General features: G+C 43.8%; 1 protein-coding gene across 2 annotated transcripts in view; it reads right to left on the reverse strand.

Annotated features, from left to right (window-relative positions):
• LOC139334390 (rho guanine nucleotide exchange factor 2-like) overlaps nucleotides 1-19,542 on the reverse strand; it is a 42,675-nt gene extending 23,133 nt beyond the window's left edge. The window contains exons 1-2 of one of the 2 annotated variants that reach the window (XM_070967234.1): nucleotides 19,483-19,542; nucleotides 3,718-3,880 (exon numbers count right to left, since the gene is read on the reverse strand). In XM_070967234.1, coding sequence (XP_070823335.1) covers nucleotides 3,718-3,880; nucleotides 19,483-19,500 — 181 coding nt within the window. In that variant the 5' untranslated portion in view covers nucleotides 19,501-19,542. Of the gene's footprint in view, nucleotides 1-3,717; nucleotides 3,881-14,252; nucleotides 14,424-19,482 lie in introns of those variants that run through there. The other variant, XM_070967233.1, reaches the window with a different exon arrangement.
• Between the last annotated feature and the right edge of the window lie 350 nt (nucleotides 19,543-19,892).

Below are 19,892 nucleotides of genomic sequence, written 5' to 3' on the forward strand. Positions count from 1 at the left end.
GTTTCCAACAGGTACATCATCACTCACTATCAACAGAAATACCTGCACACTGTAAAGTTCATGGCATATATTGATTATTGCCTTTTAATTATGGGCACATATTGCTTCATATTTGTCTTTGTATTCATATTATGTCTTTTTTCTATGCAAGTACATTGACTACAATGTTTAAACCGAAGTCAAGTTCCTTGTACAGGCACACATACTTGTCTCTCCTAGTGATGCTGGGATTTAATGGACTATTAGAGGTAAGACATTTTGATGTAGCACTTGTTTATTCAGGTGCTTTTATTTAACCTCGAACTTGAGGGTGAATATTTTGTAAAATGTTGGAGGTCAGTTTAAAGTTTGGATGATTTGATCAACATGTTTCACCACAAACACCTTGAGAAGGAAAGCTGGTCTCAGGCGTCACACAGTACAGAACATAAAGGTGATCATGCCAGATGGACCAATACACAACCTCACGTGATCTGTTTCATGTGACTTCACGGAGAAGCAGAAGGAAACAAAATGGAGACTGACGTGATGCAACAACTTGCTGTAATAATGCTTTTATCTTGCAAGCAGGCTGGGTTTACGATACCACGTGAGCTAACAATTGATCTTGCCAGGCTTCAGGTTGCGTTTGTGGCTGAGCCACAGTCGTTTTGGACCAATCAGCACCCTAGAAGGAACTCCTGGCAGCTCTGGGGAGGGATCGTTGACGACAGCAAGAGAAGCAACATTTCATTTGAAAGCAATAATGGCAGCTCCTGAACAGGTGAGCGCTGCTGCTGTAGCATCAGTTATATCAGGACTGGCGAGTATTTCTTCATTGAAAGAAGAGCAAAGAACGGCATCACAGGCTTTTCTCCATGAAACAGATGTTTTCATTCTTCCCAACTGACTTTAGCAACAGTCCTGCTACATCCTATGGTTCCTTGATCTGACTGGTTAAAGTTGTCCTGTGCTAGACAGTGATAGACAGATGGTTTGTCAAATCACCCACCAAGTATTTTCTGAAAGTGTTCTCCAAACGGTTTCCTAGGACTCCAGGACAAAAACCATCTGGATCAGATTTGAAATGCTTTGCAGTGAAAAACAAACAAAAATTGACAGATAGACGAGTCGGGATGACAAAACGGTTGAAGAGACGTGGTCAACGGGTTGTCTATTCCATGGAGGTGATTTTACTCAGTTTTATTATCTGTCAACAGTAGTTTGCTGACTAAATTTAGCCTCAAGGGCTTCGGATGTTTGCCGTTGCTTGGCGACACCGTCAGATGCTCTGGGACTCACTCATTGGCTATCATGAACCCGCTCAGAAAGGACTGATGTAATCACCTAGATTTTAACCCCTAATTATTAAACATGCTTGAAATTATCAGGTGGCCCCAAGGAGTCTGTGGCAGCAGCCCTCACATGAGATTACAGATTACATTACAGATAATCTGGGCCGAACGTCATTAACAACCAAAGTCCCAGAACAGAGTTCTTCTCTGACTGTTCGAGAGTGAATCAGGGATTGGCCCAAAACTCCTGTAGTCATTAACCATACTTAAGTTCACAGTCAACCACTAGGACACCTGTAACTACACCCAGCAGTGATGTCACAGTGTCCAAGAATACACCTGTTCATCACTGCAGCCAGGTGAGAAGTTAAACCACCAGGGGTCAGCAAAAGCAAATTTTCAGAGGTTTTAATTTCAGATGCATAGAGTGTGATTTCTGCCAAAACACAACGATGAAAACAAGATGCGTAGCTTGACGACGTTGTGAAGTAGTGTGGGCTCATGGGAATTCACTGTTGAACACCATTACCATGAAAAACTGTCTGATGTGGGCCACGCAGAAATGTTCACGGACGAGGTAACGTACTTAAGTTTCTGTCATCTTCACAGACTCTCTTCCTTACTTTCCTACAAATCATCTGGTGTTTCCTCGACACTGACAGGCGACCAAATGAAATGCACCGTTACCTTCGATGGAATGTAAATTTAAATATAATGATGAGCTGTCTGTCACTGTTTGAACCTGATCATGTGAACCACTTTCCACATGATGGTTCACACTCATTCACTGCTGAGGTCCAGATCAAACCGATCAAGTTCTGAAGACAGTCTAGAAACTCCATTAGAACCCCTGGAACCTCTTCAAGGGCACACAGAAATTCTTCAAGGATTCCAAGAACTCCAACACACACACACACACACACACACACACACACACACACACACACACACACACACACACACACACACACACACACACACACACAGAGTATCAGAGTCAGTCTATTGTGTTCAGACAGAGTTAACTCTGTGTGTGTGTGTGTGTGTGTGTGTGTGTGTGTGTGTGTGTTAATCTGAAGATGTACATCTGTTCATTGTGCAGGAGGATTAACACACCATCTGTTATCCACAGACACACACACACACACACACACACACACACACACACACACACACACACACACACACACACAAACACAGGTTGCATGTTTACACTCTTATTTTTTTTCCATTATGTTGATGTGAATGTGTGTGTGTTCATGTGCGAGTGTGAGTGTGACACTGGCCTGTTAGTGAACAGCTTGACTCTGATTGGACCTTCTGAAAACCTCATAATCAAATGTTTCATTGTCATTCACTCGTTCATTCTGTTTACTGATGCTTACAGATGTGGGCGGGACGCTGGTCTGCAGGTGAACAATCCTGATTGGTCTAATTTTGAAAGAGTGTTTCATTCACTCCTTCATCCAAATAAGTGAACTTTATTTGTATGGAGCTTTCCCAGCCTCAACGACCACTCAAAGCACTTTTACAACATGAGTCAGCATTCAGCCATTCACACACCGACAGCAAAAAGACACCTGTCACCATTCAAACACACACACGCACTCACACACACACACAGTTTGGGTTCAGTATCTTGGCCAAGGATACCTCGACATGTGGACTGCCGAGGGCAGGAATCGAACAAGCGACCGTCTGATGATAAGTGGTCGTGAGCCTCAGCCGCCCCAAAACTCATGTCGTCATTGTTTATTCCAGGCAGGTTCGTTTTGGAACTTGCAAATATGGCTTCATTCTCTTGGCTTTTTGTCTTCTCTACAGTTGATTTTATTTTAGATCTTTGATTGTTGACTAATGTTGAACTTCCTCTGCTTTCGGCCTCTCCTAACCTCTAACCCTGTGAGGTTCGTTCTGCTACTGCAGCTTCTGACCTCTTTAAACAGAGATGCTTCGAACCAAAGAAATGCCAAAACCAACAAACAGGGAATAATGCCTCACAGGTGCTGTTACTACAGAATATTTTACAGTTCTAAACATGTTTCATTTCATATATCATCATAAATTTTCCTTAATTTAAGATCAAATGAAGTGCAGTGACTGTCCTGATACTAAGATCCCCTCCACAAGTATTAAATTGAGTGCCTGACATGATTTTTGCAGAAATAAAGTATATCACCACATTAAAGTCATTAAAATGACTCAGAACACGTTACAGAGCTGCATCACACGGATGCTGCTGTGCTCCTTTCATCCATTCAATAGCACATGTGACACATTATGTCGCACTGTCGAGCGCTGTGCCAGGAAACTCTTCAATGACCTCTGGAACCTCCCCAAGGATCCTTCAAACCTCCCCAGTAACAATGAATATATATTTTCTATGCATGTGACATGCGCGACATACGTGTTCTACATACTGCGCGTGTTGTCTTGATGTTACCTGGGCAGCTGAGCGCCTCCTTGGCCGTGATGCTCCTGTTGCAGGAGGAGCACAGGGTGGTGGATGACACAGTCAGGGAGGTGAACAGGTGACCGTTACTGTACCTGGCCTCCCTCTCTCGCACCTCCTTCTCACGTTCCTTCAGACGCTCTTTCTCCTTATTCTGAACAGAGACAGACAGACAGACAGACAGACAGACAGACAGACAGACAGACAGACAGACAGACAGACAGACAGACAGGCCAGTTAAACGATGACTGATCAATTCTTTATGTAACTGATCAACCGATCAGCTTTTACTGCATATGTCACTTATTGTCACTACAACACTCCACTTTGTGTCACTCTGCAACGATAATCTGAGTCATGTGACCTCAGGTGCGCTGTGTGAATCATGCCACATGACACAGGTGTCGCACACAGGTGTGATGTATGTCTGAACAGAAACAAAGAGCAGGTTTTCAGCTTCTCTCTTTGGGAAACAGAACAAAGAACTGAACAGAAGGAGGGTGGAGGGGCCAGTCTACTACCTGGAGACCGCCATCCTACAGAAGGGGGGCTCAGGAGGAAGAAGATTTTATTTATTAAGCACTTCTGCCAAAAAATCACTTCCATCGAACCGTTTATATGTTGTAAGTACAAACATCAGAATCCCATTCAAATCCAGATTATAATGTAGAAAAATGAAACTTGGTCTCGTTTTGACTTTTTCTTTTTGTCACCTGCTCATCTCTGATAGCTGTTTTTCTAACAGGAACTCTGCTGCAGCACTTTCACATCAGGCTGCGTAGGTCATCTGTGATCTGACTGCCTTGCTCAGGGGCACGCTGCTGCTGATATGAATTATAAATGAAGGTCAGACTCCAAAGAGACAGACGCTCTGCTCCAGGGCACAATAGCATCAGCACAGCCTCATGGGAGCTGTAGTCCAGATACAAACTACTGGGACCATCAGGCCCATCAATAGGATGTCCTCTGTCCTCTGACAACACAAACAGAAGAGATTCACGGTAAAAAGAAAAAAAAGGAAAAAAGGCAAAAACTGTCAGATGATCTTACTGAATTTAAAAATGGATTTAAAGTAGAAACAGCAGTTTATAGGCAGGAACACAAAGAGAGGCATTGTGGGTAAACCAGACTGACAGTCTACAGCCATGCTAGCAGCATGTGAGGTTGTACAGCAGTGCTCTGAGCTAAATGACAACATCAGCATGCAGAAACTGATGTCATGGAAAACCAAAGACCAGCACTTATTACCAGGACACAGTTTGTCCACTGAGACTCCACATGAAACTCTTGAAGTTCCTGAAGGCATCACAGCTGAACAGTCAGTGGGTGCCACATGTTGGTGGTTGAGGTGAGTTTCCCCACTCACTGTGAAGTGCTTTGAGTATCATATATAAATGTCATATATTGTTATTATTACTAGCGTCTCTCATATGTGACTACACGTGAAATACATGAGAGATGACAACAATCCCTGATGCCTCCTCTTTCTCTGCATTTAGCCAGCAGTTGGTCAGACAGAACGTCAAGAAACAAGTGAAATAAAGGATGAGGAGAAACCAGCCACCCATCACACTTCATGACTTTTTTATACTTGAGAAGACAAAAGCACATTTGACCAACAACATGGACACGCGACAGCCAATCAGAGCCAACAGTCAGTAACTGACTTTGTTAGTTAACCATCAACCAGCAGTTCACATGTTTAATTTGAAGTAATGGAATCATGTGAAATGTTGAGCGGATTCAGAAACAGTATGAAATATTTGTTGTCAACGTGAATTCTTTACTTTACAATCAATAAAGTAATACTTGAGTAATAATCTTGAGTTAATTAAATATTTCACTGTACAAACATGAGAGTGATCAGATCTACTCCAAAAGTAAACATTATGATGGTGATGATGATGATGATGATGATGATGACCACCTCACACAAAGGACAGGAGCTGATCCTCAGTCTCTGCTCTGACGTTGATCTGAGACTTCAGCTGTTTCTTCATTCATTCATTCATTCTGTTTCTTAGTGACTGAGGACAAAACTTCCTCTTGTGTTTCCATGAACGGAGATTACTGAGCCGCAGTGAAAAGACAGAAACATGAGAGCAGACTTTTTGGAAGGTACCTGCTTGGTGTCTGTAACTGAGACTGATGAAGTTTCACATGAACTTTAGAATATACTTTTTCACAAATGAGGACTGTGGATTTTGTCCTCCATCACTGAAGCTAGAGACAAAGCTGAAGACACTGTGGACAAATCCTCATAAAGGTCGTTTCCACCAACAGATGTTTTAGTCTTCAACAGCCAGGAAGAAGCAGGAACCTGATGACTGAGTAAATCTGCCAGTCAACACACTGAACCACGGTCGGGACGACCCTGCAGACCTCATGAGAGCATCGACTGTCACGTGTTCCTGTACCAAAACAAACATGGACGCCAGCCGTCACGTGTTCCTGTACCAAAACAAACATGGACGCCAGCCGTCACGTGAGTGACAGGAAGTCTTTCCCTCAGTTGTACTTGATTCATCTGTTTTATTGACCAAACCTTAAATTCAAAAGGCAAAGGTTTTCAGAGCTGATTGTTAAACAGATGAATGACTCACTTTTCTTTTAATCACATCAATCCTCCTGTTGAATTTCTATACAAAAGCTGTTTTACTTATATTTGCTCATAAAAAAGTCAATCATATCCATTTTTACATGTTCATACATCAGACATCTGTCTGAACTTCTTTCTGCTCTGACTGTTTTTCACATTAACTTCTGCTCTGGACTGGGAGGAGCAGGAAGGGGAAGTGTGTGTGTGTGTGTGTGTGTGTGTGTGTGTGTGTGTATCATGTATTACTCACATTGTGGGGACTCACCTTCCTTATTTGGACAAATGTGGGTCCCCCTAATGTAAGTCATTAAATTTTAGTGTGAAGACTGAGGTTAGGGTTCAGGTTCCGGTTCAGGTTCCGGTTCAGGTTCAGGTTAAGGTTCAGGTTCCGGTTCAGATTCAGGTTCCGGTTCCGGTTCAGGTTCAGGTTCAGGTTCAGGTTCAGGTTCAGGTTCAGGTTAAGGTTAGGTAAGCAGTGTTTATGGCTGTGGTTAAGGTAACTCTCCAGGAAATGAATGTAAGTCTAAGTAATGTCCCCATAAATTATCACTGTGTGCCTGTGTGTGTGTGTGTGTGTGTGTGTGTGTGTGTGTGTGTGTGTGTGTGTGTGTGTGTGTGTGTGTGTGTGACTGTGCGTGTGCGTGTGTACATGATGAACGTCATTAACAGCCAAAATAAGAGTCTCGTTTGATGAAGACCAGTCAAGTTGTCACATCTGACATGACTTCCTGCTGGAGTTCAGACTGTGAGACAACATGGCTGCTAAAGGACGTCATGATTCTCAGTAATCCCGTTGATGACGCTGTATTCCTGATCTTATCTCACGATGAACTGAATCTCTTTTGAGCTGTTGTCGAGACAAAACAAGACGAGGACTTAAAGGTCCCATATCCACATATCACTTTTCTGGGATTTGGGGTGTTGTTTTAGGTCTCTGGTAGGGATGCACTGATCTACTTTTTTCACCTCTAATACCGATACCGATACAGAAAAAGCGCACTGAATTACCTAGCAAAAGACTGGGATCATTCTATTGTGCATCAGACTTGATGCACAAAAGAGAAAGAACTTTAAGTATGAAGTTCTGCAGGAGCTTCTCCTCCTTCTTCAGGATCCGATTCAGGTCCTAACATGTATGGTTGAACTACTGAAGCACTTGGTCTATTCATTGCCGCCATGTCTGCTACTTTCACACTGGTATTGCTACGTGAGTCTACGCTCGCCATTACCATGGTAACATTTTATGGGTGGGGCGTGGGCCAATGGGCAGCAGCTCATCTGCATTTAAAGCTACAGACACCAGAAACAGCACATTCTGAAAGGGACTGAAACAGAGGGAAAAAGAGGGGGTGAGAATATTTTTCTAAAAGCTATTTCCAGCAAGCAGCTTCAAAAACATGTTTTATGGAACTCATAGGCCTATGGCAACTTGTTGAAAAAGCTTCAGCTTTAAGTGTGACAATATATTTTTTTTCTATTTTTGACATTTAACTAAAAAATCGTCATGTTAATTGATAATACACCTAATTATAAGAGGGCTGCTGTGGTTTGCTTTATTATCTGGGTATGTTCATGTAGAAATTATTATCAGTCTGAACTGTATATTGCACTGTATTAATCAGTAAAGTAACACAGATTCAGTCCTGAAATGGTTTAAAACAGGTTCAATGATCTGGTGACAGTCAGTGATCATCTGATCAATAAATAAAGAGCCTCAGTGTCGGAGCATGATAAAGAAACCTCTGTCTGACTGGGGGGGGGGGGGGGGGTCATGAGACAGAGAGGGGGAGGGGAGAGGTTTGAGAAAAAAGAAACCTGAGACAACAGAGTCTTGGAGAAAATAAAGAAGTCGATTCAGGTGAGAAACAGGTAACTGATCCGAGTGCAGATGACAATTTTCATTCATCTGTCTGAGTCATGTGACTTACACATGTAGCCCCACTAAGTACGAAACCTCCAGACGCATCAGCAGACTAATTCAGACTATTAAACCGCAGGACAAATTCAAACTAAATACAAACTGAGTCCTGTGTTGTGAGTCTCTGATGTTTCATGTGCAAAAAAACAAAACAAAACAGGCAGCAGGGAACACATTTAAATCTGATTTCTGATCAGTCGCCGTCCAAAACTTTACAGCTCACACTCACACATAAACACTAATATAACTGTTTGGATATATGCAAAAAGGACAAACCGTCATGATTTTGTTCAGCAGACCTTAAAGTTGACGGTGACATCATTAGGTGACATCACCAGTCAAGTCAGAGATGTCAGATGATGGAAAGTAACACATGGAGTGTGTACACTGTATATATGTTAAAAACATTTTAGGACTTTGTGGTGGCATCTGCAGTTTTCTACACAGTGGTCTGCTGGGGCTGTGGAAGCTCTGACAGGGCAGAAAAAGACTGAGCAAACTGATCAGGAGTAGAGTTGGGCAGTATCCAAATTTTGATATGGTCAAACTTTCCCCACATTTTCCCGGTATATGGTATTATCGTGGCTAATTAAAAATCCCTTTGCAGGGCAGCGTGACGTGTGCGCAGTTCAGACGGTCAATGCTCACGCTAAGCAGCACCAGTCCTGACTTGTAGCAAACCAGAATGATGGAGAACTCAGTTAAAAGCCTCCACCAAGCATTGGCACCCAAACGAAACTTAATTCATACCCCATCAAATTATATGTGCGCACCTGCTCATTTCACCACTTCACAAACCATAAACGCCCGGTATCACGGGAAAGCAGAGAGTCTGATGATGATGAAGATGTCTGCCTCCTCACTGTGCGACGGAAACTGGGCGAGCTAGCAGCCAAAGAGTAGCAGAAACACCTTTGCTGAGTCGTACAGTATGTCTTACCTTTGCTGTTTTGAGGTCAGAAGTTACATTCAGCCTGAAAACACGCTGCTAATGTCTCCTCCTGTGACTCTGCGTTAGTTTGACATCAATCACGAAGGTCCTGCTTGTTTACATAAAGAGGAGGGGGTTTCTAGAGTGGAGGGGGCGCTCTTCATGCCATAACCTATCTCTGGGTTACTTCCTGCTGGATCCTCATTGGTGTTTCTATGGTGAATGTGGGCGGGTCGCTGAGCTGTTGACCGGCGTAACCACGCAGTTAGGTAGGTAGTTTCAGCGCTGCGTCTCACAGAGGACTCTGCTGAGCAGCCCCAAGTCTGATTTCACTCTTTTATTTGCATTTCGTCCTTTTATGAGAGCAAAGAACAACAGCAAGCAGAAAAAGGCTGAAAGAGGAGGAGTTTCTCCGTGTGTTTGGACGAGATGACGGTCCTCTGCTCAGACACACCTAAATGAGCGCTAACCCTAACCCTTTTGTTAGCATGCACTTTTGCACAGTCACATTTTTCTTGAGTAAAAATTCAACCAGATACATTAAATGGAGTGGACTTCATTTTTGTTATGACGATGCTACAGTTATGTTAGACCCCATAGACCTGTATGCGCAGCTTTTTTTTCTAATGATGGTAATGAAACTGATACCGCTGCTATTTTTAGATACTGCAGGGATACCTTATTACTGGATTACCGCCCAACCCTAGTCAGGAGAGCTGGTTCCGTCCTGGACTGTCCTCAGGACTCCAACAAGGAGGTGGGACAGAGGAGAATGTTAGCCAGGCTCACATCGATCATGGACAACCCCTCTGAACCCCTGCATGAGACACTGGGGGCCTTAAGCAGCTTCTTCACCGGCAGGCTGCTGCATCCAGCGCGAGTGAAGAAACTCTGCTGCAGGTCCTTCATTCCATCAGCTGTCAGACTGTTTAACTCCACCATCAGTTAACATAGCACTGTGTTGATTCACACCACAAGCCTTCTTTTGCACAACTCCATTATTTATGTTTAACGTTTGGCTAATATCCACTACATCTGTGTAACTATCCTGTGCGAAATGACATAGTTTTTACTGTGTAATAGTGCTCAAGGAGGGAAAAACAGATACAGGAGGAAGATGGAGGATCAGCTGGAGCAGAACAACATCAGTGAGCTCTGGAGGGGCCTTAAATCCATTTCTAGCTACCAGGAAAACAACTCCCAGCCTGTGGGAAGTTTGTAGGTTTGATCAGACATTGGCCCCTTCCCGGGTGCAGTCATCCCTGCTTCAACCCCCATCATCTGCAGCCCCTGTGTACTGCTCCACTCCAACCTACATTCCCCTCCCACAACCTGCAGCACACAGCCCCCTGCCCCAGTCTATCATTAACAACAGACCAGATGAGGGAAAAACTGAGGGTCAGGGCGAAAAAGGCTGCAGATCCAAACGGCATCAGCTCAAGACTCCTCATAAAATCCTGTGTGGTACCAGAGCCAAAAACTCTGTACACAAAAGACCTCAACAGCTACAGATCAGTGGCAATAACATCACACCTGATGTACAGGGGCCCTGCAATGAACAGTCCTGACTCCCTCTTCACTCTCTGCACTGCAGACTTCACACACAAATCAGTTAACTGCCACCTGCAAAAGTTCTCTGATGACTCTGCAATCTTCTGCCTCATCACAGATTGGGATGACAGGAAGTACAGAGAACTGAACGAGGGATTTGTAGAATGTGCCAGCTGAACTTCCTCTTGATCAATGCAGGAAAAACCAAAGGGCTGGTGGTAGCCTTCTGTAGGTACAAACACTCATCTCCTACTCCAATGAACATCCAGAGAACAGACATTGAGACGGTGGAGTCCTACAGTACATGGATGTTCACCTGAATAATAGACTGGACTGGACTGACAATACAAATTCACTATATAGGAAGGACCAGATCAGACTGGATCTGCTAATGTCTTTTGAAGTGCAGGGTTAGGGTTGTCCTCAATGGAGTGGTCTACTGGGGCAGCAGCATCTCAACTGCTTACAGAAACAGAGTTTATAGACTGGTAAAGAAGACCAGCTCTGCCCTTGGGTGCTCTCTCGACCAAATGAAGATGGTGGGCGCTTCCTTCCTTCGTCCCTGCTGCTGCCAGACTTTAGAATCAACAATGCTGCCAGTGGACCACAAACAACCAAACTGACTGATTCAATCATGTGCAACATCAGTGGACACTAAACTGTGCAATATCAAAATTTCATGAGTGCAATAACGTGACCTCAACCACTGTCTGTTTTTCTTACTTTGTTATTTAGTTATTTCTCATCTCCTTTGCTGCTGTAACACTAGAAATTTCCCTGCTGTGGGCTTAATAAGGGATTATCTTTTTTTATTTTACAATGACAAAGCAAAACCAGGTTGGAGTGTTTTGAAAATTGATTAAAAATAAAAGACTGAAATATCATATTTGCAGTATTCAGAGTGTTCAGACTTACTACAATGTTAAAGTGCCTTCGGCAGCAATGACAGCCTCAAGTCTTCTTGGGATTGCACAAGCTCAGCACACCTTTTTTGTGGAAGTTAGTGGCAGAATCTTTCAAGTTGAACCACGTTGGATGAGGAGCATCATTGCACAGACATTTTAGATCTCTCCATTGGTGCTCTATGGGGTTCAGGTCTGGACTCTGGCTGGGCCACTCCAGGTCTTTGACAGAGTTTCCAGAGGTGGTCTGCTTTGGGTCATTGTCTTATTGAAATGTGAACCTTCGCCCCAGCGTGAGATCCTGAGCACTCTGGAGAAGGTCTTCACACAGGATTGCTCTGTATTTTTATGCATTCATCCACCCCTCTATCCTGACCTTCCAGTCCATGTCACAGAAAAACATCCCTCAGCATGATGCTGCCACCATCATGTTTGACTGTCAGGATGGTGTTACAGGTGCCTTTTGGTAAAATCCCAGTGGGCTGTCATGTGTCTGCACTGATGGTTGTCCTTCTGTAAGATTCCCCCATCTCCACATAGGAACTCTGGATCTGATTCACAGTGACCATTGGCTTCTTGGTACCTGTTTGATCAAGACCATTCACCTCTGATTACTCAGTTTGGCTGGGTAGCCTGAAGACTGTTGGTGGTTCCAAACTTCTTCCATTTGAGACTGGTGGAGGTTACAATGCTCCTGGGCACTTTCAGTGCTGCAGAATTTTTTGTTGTATCCTTAATCAGATCTGTGTGGGCACTGGTAGACTCCAAGTTATAGAAGCATCTCAAGGACCAATGATAGAAGTAGGACACACCCAAGCCCAACTATGGGTGTCATCGCAAAGGGTATGGATACTTTTGTAAATGGGGTAATTCAGTCCTTTGCTTTAATTTACAAAAACCTGTTTTTGCTTTGTCATTGTGGAGTAATGTGTTTGCTAATGGCAGTAAAAAGGCATCGAATCTATATGTATGTATGTATATTCATTCCTTCAACCTTTATTCAAATGTCAAAGCATCATAGGGAGCATGCCCTCTTTTCCAATGATGTTGAGAGTACAGCTGAAGTACAATAAATATACACAAAAATCAGCTGAAAAAGGACATGATGTATGACTGTGTGGGGCGTTCTAAATAAATAGAAACCAATGCCTGCCATGTCTTGCACAATCAGTGACCAAGTGTGCAGTATCAGCTAAGACATACCATACAGTATTATCCAGATAAAGATGGGTGTGTGATTGTGAACAAGACCGGACCCAGTATTGAACCTCGTGGCATCTCCACTGACAGTGGTGAAAATACAGAAAGTAATAAATGCAGAATCATTTCCCAAAATCAGACATCGCTGTCTGTGAGTCAGGTAAAACTGAAGGCCTTACAGGACTACATCTACAAAGAGGGCAGCACGGTATTTCAGCCTCTGTACTAACAGAGAGGAGGCTGATGTCAAAGAAAGAACATAAGATAAGACTTAAGATAAGATAAGATAAGATAAGATAAGATAAGATAAGATAAGACTTTATTGATCCCAAATTTAGTCGTTACAGCCAGCAAGTATTACAGAGCAAACACAGATGCATAAAGAGGTCATAATGAAAAACAGGATACAGAGTTAAAAATGAACAAAAACATTAAAAACTTGAATAAAACGTAGTTTTTGGTTTTTCCTCCAACAGACAGGAAGTAACTTGTTAATCAGTTACGTGTTTTTAGAAAAGTTGAAAAGGTTCAAAAGATGGACGTAAGAAACAGACCCTGATCGTCTCTGTCTGTCTGTCTGTCTGTCTGTGCGTCTTTCTATCTGTCTCTCTGTCTGTCTGTCTCTGTCTCTCTGTCTGTCTGTCTCTGTCTGTCTGAAGCTAGAATCTTTTCCCAGCCTTTAAACTGAAAATGTGTCAGTTTGCTCTCTAGTTTTCAGTCAGATCAGAGGTCAAACATCCACCGACACTCCTGACCAACACTTCCTGTATGAACACACACACACACACACACACACACACACACACACACACACACACACACACACACACACACACACACACACACACACACACACACAGTCTCCCCTCCCCCCGCTCGTTTCCTCCTGCAGGACAAAGCGGCCACGCTGCTGCTAACGGACACACAGTCAAACACAGCGAAACACACTGAAAGTCAGTTTGTACGAGTCTGCAGAGAACACACACACACCGACACACACCGACACGCACCGACACACTCCGCGTTACAAAAACGGACCGGGTTATAATCTGAACTGAAAGGAAAAAGTGTCCGCTTCCCGTTTCTGAGCTCCGCCAACTTCATCAGTCTGTTCACCCACAAACTACTTCAACACACAGCTGATCACACTGCCAATCACTGATCGATCACCTATGATAAATGTCGATGACCCCTTCAACATCTGCAGTAACGGAACAAACCCGGGTCGGTGTTTTCCAGATGTGCGTGAGCGGACGAAGCGGAACAGGCGGAAAGTGACACAGAGTTCGTCTCTGCTACAGATCGATCACATCCAAATTGTCTGATCACTCCCAGCTCATCAATGACTATCAATATGGATTTTACATTAAAGTCAGCGTGCACGCAGCCGTGAGTGCGTTTCTTTCTTTTTTCCGGTGAACTCACCTTCAGGTTGATTTCCTTCATCCTGTCCTGTCTCCTGCTCTCCAGCAGCCGGGACATCCCCTCCGACAAATCAAACCGATCGCACCTGATCGATCACCTAATCACAAACAAATCTATAATTAATCAGTAATGATCCTGAGGAGTGTTGGGTTCTGGTCCCGGAGCAGTCCGCGTATGAGCCCGGGGGCGGGGCGTCTCTTTGAGTGACAGCTCGGCTTTCTACCGCTGACTAATCAAAGCTAAGCCCGCTGCAACTGCGCTCAGCCAATCCCCTGGCAGAACGCGATTCAAGCCCCGCCCGTCACCATCTGTCCGGTAGCGCTTGTTTTTCACGCCTGGTCTGTGACGTGGCGGTGCGGGTAAAATTAGTCTCTATGACAACGTGTCAACGTATCACGTGACATTTGGCAGCTAATCAGAGAGCTGAAAGAGATCACATGAGCGATGACCATTAATGATCTGGACCGGTTCGACTGACACCGCCCCCCGCAGCATAATGTACAACGCGCTGCTGTGTGACGTGGAACTACCGAGCAATAACCCCGCCCGCCGCGGATGGTGCTGGTGTTCATAAAAAGCGCATCTCCCTCTTCCCAACAGAAACAGACACGGAGGCAACTCCAAGTAAGAAGATTGTTAATGTGATCAGTAACGGATAAAAATTGATGCTAGACATAATGAAAGTACTCATACTGCAGTAGTAAAAGTACCACAGAGCAATTTAAGAAGACATCAACAATGAAGAGGAAATTAATGTAAATTGCAATGAAACTATAAATGATCAGAACTGATTTATTATTAATGTATAAATGTACACGATTGACTGAACATGTCAAGAAGTTCTATTATGGTTGTTACTGCCGACACTTTTATCCAACGCGTCAGACGAATGGTGCATTCAAACATGGACTCAACCCAACAAGTGCAAGAATCATTTATATATACAGTATATTGCATATCATTATATTAATAAATCAAGTATGACGGTAACTCTTTATGTGAAACAATCATTAACTATCATCTATCATCCATCTACAACTATCATCAGCTCAGTTATTAAAATACAGAGATAAATCATGCCTACATGAAGTGTGTCTGTTTTGTGTGGCCACTAAATCAATATTACCTTTGGATGAGCATCTTTTTGTATGTATTACAATGAAGGGAAGCACTCATGTTGAGATGTTGCACGTCAGCTGTACAGAAGACATTGTGTCAATGAGAATATTTTAAATATTTCTATTTGTTAAGCATGTAAATAGCTTTCAGTATTTTGTTAAGAAGGTCATCCCGTTAAAAGAGGTGTTCCGCTCTCGGTCTCTCAAGTATTTGAATAAAATGAGTTTCACTACAGAATAAAATGAGCGGATAACCGGCTCTGTACAAATCATCAGGCCAGAGAAGTAGCCCTGAACTACTGACATGCTCTAAGTGGTCAGTGTTTGATGCCTCCTGATTGGCTCACAGGCTGTTGAGGCGTGTCGAAGTGAAACCAGTTGAACTGTTCTTGCCTAATCAGGAACGCCTTGTTCTGGTAAATGACGTTAATGTTGCCTTTAAGAGAACTGTCACAGCTGGAACGCCTTACAGACGCAGGACTGATGAGGATGAAGCTCCTGTGAAAGTGATGTTTAAAGAAAGTGACTTGCCACATGCAGATGACTGCTGTCCTGGTCTCTGGTTTCAGGTCTCTGGTCTCAGGTCTCTGGTCTCTAGTCTCAGGTCTTTGGTCTCTAGTCTCAGGTCTTTGGTCTCTAGTCTCAGGTCTCAGGTCTTTGGTCTCTAGTCTCAGGTCTCAGGTCTCTGGTCTCTAGTCTCAGGTCTTTGGTCTCTAGTCTCTGGTCTCAGGTCTTTGGTCTCTAGTCTCAGGTCTCAGGTCTCTGGTCTCTAGTCTCAGGTCTTTGGTCTCTAGTCTCTGGTCTCAGGTCTCTGGTCTCTAGTCTCAGGTCTTTGGTCTCTAGTCTCAGGTCTTTGGTGTCTAGTCTCTGGTCTCAGGTCTCTGGTCTCTAGTCTCTGGTCTCAGGGCTCTGGTCTCAGGTCTCAGGAGAAATGATTAGTTCGACTGAATCATTATCACTGACTGTGAGTTACCTGGAGATACGGTCATGAACCGGGCCGCACGGCCATGACAAAAGAGGGAGATGCACAAAAAGCCAATTAAACAAGGTATTTATTTAAAGATAACATAAACAAAAGCAACCTAATCTAATCATGGCGTGTGTGGTCTGTAAGATCAGTGGTGTAGGTGAGTGCATGCATGTGGAAGTATATATGTGTGTTGTATGGTGGAATAAAGAAACAAGAAGCTCAAACAAAACGGCAAGAGCTGTCGCAGGCAAGGGAGAGAGGCTGCAACTGAGCTCCAGGAGAGTCCTGTGGGCCCACAACCTCCCAGAGCCCAGCTGGTGCCAATGCCACTGACGCCCCTGCTGATGTCAGGAGAAAGAGAGAGAGAGAGAGAGAGGAGGCAAGCAAACAGGGAGGGTCGTCACAATACACACCATCATGGACTATAAACCCCGACCGCAGACCTGTGACAGTGACATCGCTCTGCTTTTCTTTGGACGGTTTGAAGATGACAACAACACCCCTGCACAGAAGACACCACCCCCTCCAGATGGCCAGGTGCTGTCTCTGTCTCCAGCCAGCAAGAGGAGATCCCTCTCCAGGATAAACGCTTGCAAAGCTGCAGGTCCTGACAACATTCCTGGTCGTGTGCTTAAGGACTGTGCAGAGGAGCTCACAGATGTCCTTACAGACATCTTCAACACCTCCCTGAGCCAAGCTGTTGTCCCCACCTGCTTCAAGAGTACCACCATCATCCCTGTTCCAAAGAAGACTTCTCCATCCTGCTTCAACGACTACTGCCCTGTGGCACCGACCCCCATCATCATGAAGTGCTTTGAGCGGTTAGTCATGCACCACATCAAATCTGTCCTTCCTCCCCCCCTGGACCCCTACCAATTTGCATATCAGGCCAACCGGTCCGCTGATGATGCAATCTCCACCGCCCTTCACTCAGCTCTCACCCACGTGGACAATAAGGACTCATACGTTAGGATGCTGTTCTTAGACTGTAGTTCAGCTTTCAACACAATCATCCCATAGCAGCTGATACAGAAACTGGACTGTCTAGGTACTAAACACCTCACTCTGCAACTGGTTGTTGGACTTCGTGACCGGAAGACCGCAGGTATTCCAGGTCGGCAGCAACGCATCCAGCACCATCATGCTGAGCACACGGGCCCCCCAAGAATGCGTGCTCAGGCCTTCCTCTTGACCCTGTTGACCCACGACTGCACACCAACACACAACACCAACCTCTTCATCAAATTTGCGGACGACACTACCGTGGTGCCTGTATGACTGTGTATGACTGTAATGACTGTGGAAAAGCTGCATAAAGAGCCAGAAGAAATGAATGCAACCGATTTTTCTTGTATATAATGATTAATGTTGTTGTTTCTAGATAAAAATGGTCTTATAAGCTGTGTTTGTTCCAGGCTCAAGGATCTGGCTTAGACTAGTGAGCATCAGAGAGCAGCAAACTCAGATTTAATATATGTTGAATTCTTCAACTCTTTGGGCATGTTTGGTGTTTCTATGAAGGAAATGATTTTTTTGGCTGTTGTTGGCTAAATAATGTCATGTAACTGCACTATATATTTGTGTGTGTATATATAGCACTTCTTAAAATATACAATTACAAAGTGCTTCCCACAAACCAAAAAATAAAAATTAAAAAAAAGGTCAAAATATAATTCAATATAAAACAGACAACATCAAAAACAGCAAAAAAACAAAAAACAAACAAAGCCCAGAATGGAGATCTATAGACAGGTTTGCCAATAAAAACTGTTTTTTAGAAGTTGCCTGAAACTGTTGAAAGATTCAGAAACTCTGATAGATGGAGGAGGATGATCCCAGAGAGCTGAGGCTAAAACAGCAAAGGTAACATGACCTGTTGTGTTGTACATTTATATGAGTATACTACAGTAAATGTGGACAAATGTACTATTAAACACGTATACGAGTGTCGTACAGTCCATGTATATGATGATCCAGTTCTACTCAGGAATAATCCAGTCAGCACATCCACCATGATCTGGTTTGGGTCTGCCACCAAGCAGGACCAGAACAGGCAGACCTGGACCCTACTGAACTTATTGTTCCGTCTTTTCTTGTTTTGTCGTTCTGTCCTTGTTGAGCTGTAAGACTTCTTTCTTTTTTCAGAGAAAGTACACTGAGTGTTTAAACCTGAGTTAAATTCCTTGTATGTGCACACTTGCTGATGGTAGTATATGGTAGTACACGTGTGTATGAGTATACTGTGTACTGTTACACCCTGTTTGTTATCAGTTGAATGAAAGGTCTGTTCATCCACCTCCTGGTGCTGACTGACACTACTGTTACCATGACAACCAGCTACAGCAGATAACACACACAGGAGGAAGTGATGTCACCATGCTGACCACAGAAGAAGAAGCAGCTGACAGCACCACCTGGTGGCAGAACAGAATCTGTGAACAGCCTTCAGTCTCCTCAGGACGGCTTTTATCTAATCTGCAGTATCTGAACAGAAAACACGTCCCAAGTGTTTGTGGTAAGAAAATAAAAGTGAAATAATAAAGAAATGAGTGTAATGAGTAGATGCTGAATGTTTGTAATGTTATTTCTAGTAACCTTTTCAAAGACAACGTTCTGTGAGAAAGACTCTAAGGTTGATCCCAAACTGAAACACACTTCATGCAGCTGAACTTTGACCCTTGTGCTCAAACATCAGCCTGTTTTATTTCGCAGTCCATAACACAAAATTGCAAGTAAAAAAAATTGGAATGGAAGCCAAGACTGTGCAAAGGATTGTGGGTCAGAACCATCAGCTGGCTGTCATGCAGCAAAATGTGACCATATGCAGGAGGACATCCTGGTTTTCTCTTTTTCTGGCACACCACAGACTGGTAGTATGGGTGTCATTCGCAGGGTTTGTGCTTCAAGCAGACTCTCCAGCCAATCAGAGCTCAGTGTTTTCTTTATGCCTTTATTGCCTTCATGCCTTTATTAGTCCCCCGGAGGGGAAATTGCATTTCAGTTACATCCCATCCAAGAAACAGAAAAAAAAGACAGTGACACATAACATGGGGAGGACAGGAGCGGGAGAACCGTGGGTGGGTGGGTGGGTGGGGGGGGGGCACAGTACATCACATCTGTTGATGTGATGTAATAAACTCACCTTTCTGTGAGCAGCCATCTTACAATGTTTGTCCCAGTGGACTCCTTGTTGTTCTGCCCTCCTCACCTGAGGATGAAGAGTTACACAGGTGATTGAAGGTGGAGTTTCTCACCTGACATTTGATCCAAAGGTGTCGTGTTCTTCCACTACATATACTGCCTGCTCCAACAAAGACAGTGAAGAAGAAGACTGTTGGTAAACAGGATGTGAAGGAATGACTTCTGATGACGGAGAAACGTTCAACATGAAAACATTCACACAAACAGTTTTAGTGAGGATGCAACAGAAGAAGAAAACTCCACTGAGCTGCTTTAAGAAAGCGATCAGCAACGATTCCCCAGCTGTTAACGTGTTTGATGATGAATGATTATATGGACGCGGTAACAGACCGTGAGCGAATAACTGAAGTT

Source organism: Chaetodon trifascialis, chromosome 7, assembly GCF_039877785.1.
Source record: "Chaetodon trifascialis isolate fChaTrf1 chromosome 7, fChaTrf1.hap1, whole genome shotgun sequence".
Lineage (NCBI taxonomy): Eukaryota > Metazoa > Chordata > Actinopteri > Chaetodontiformes > Chaetodontidae > Chaetodon > Chaetodon trifascialis.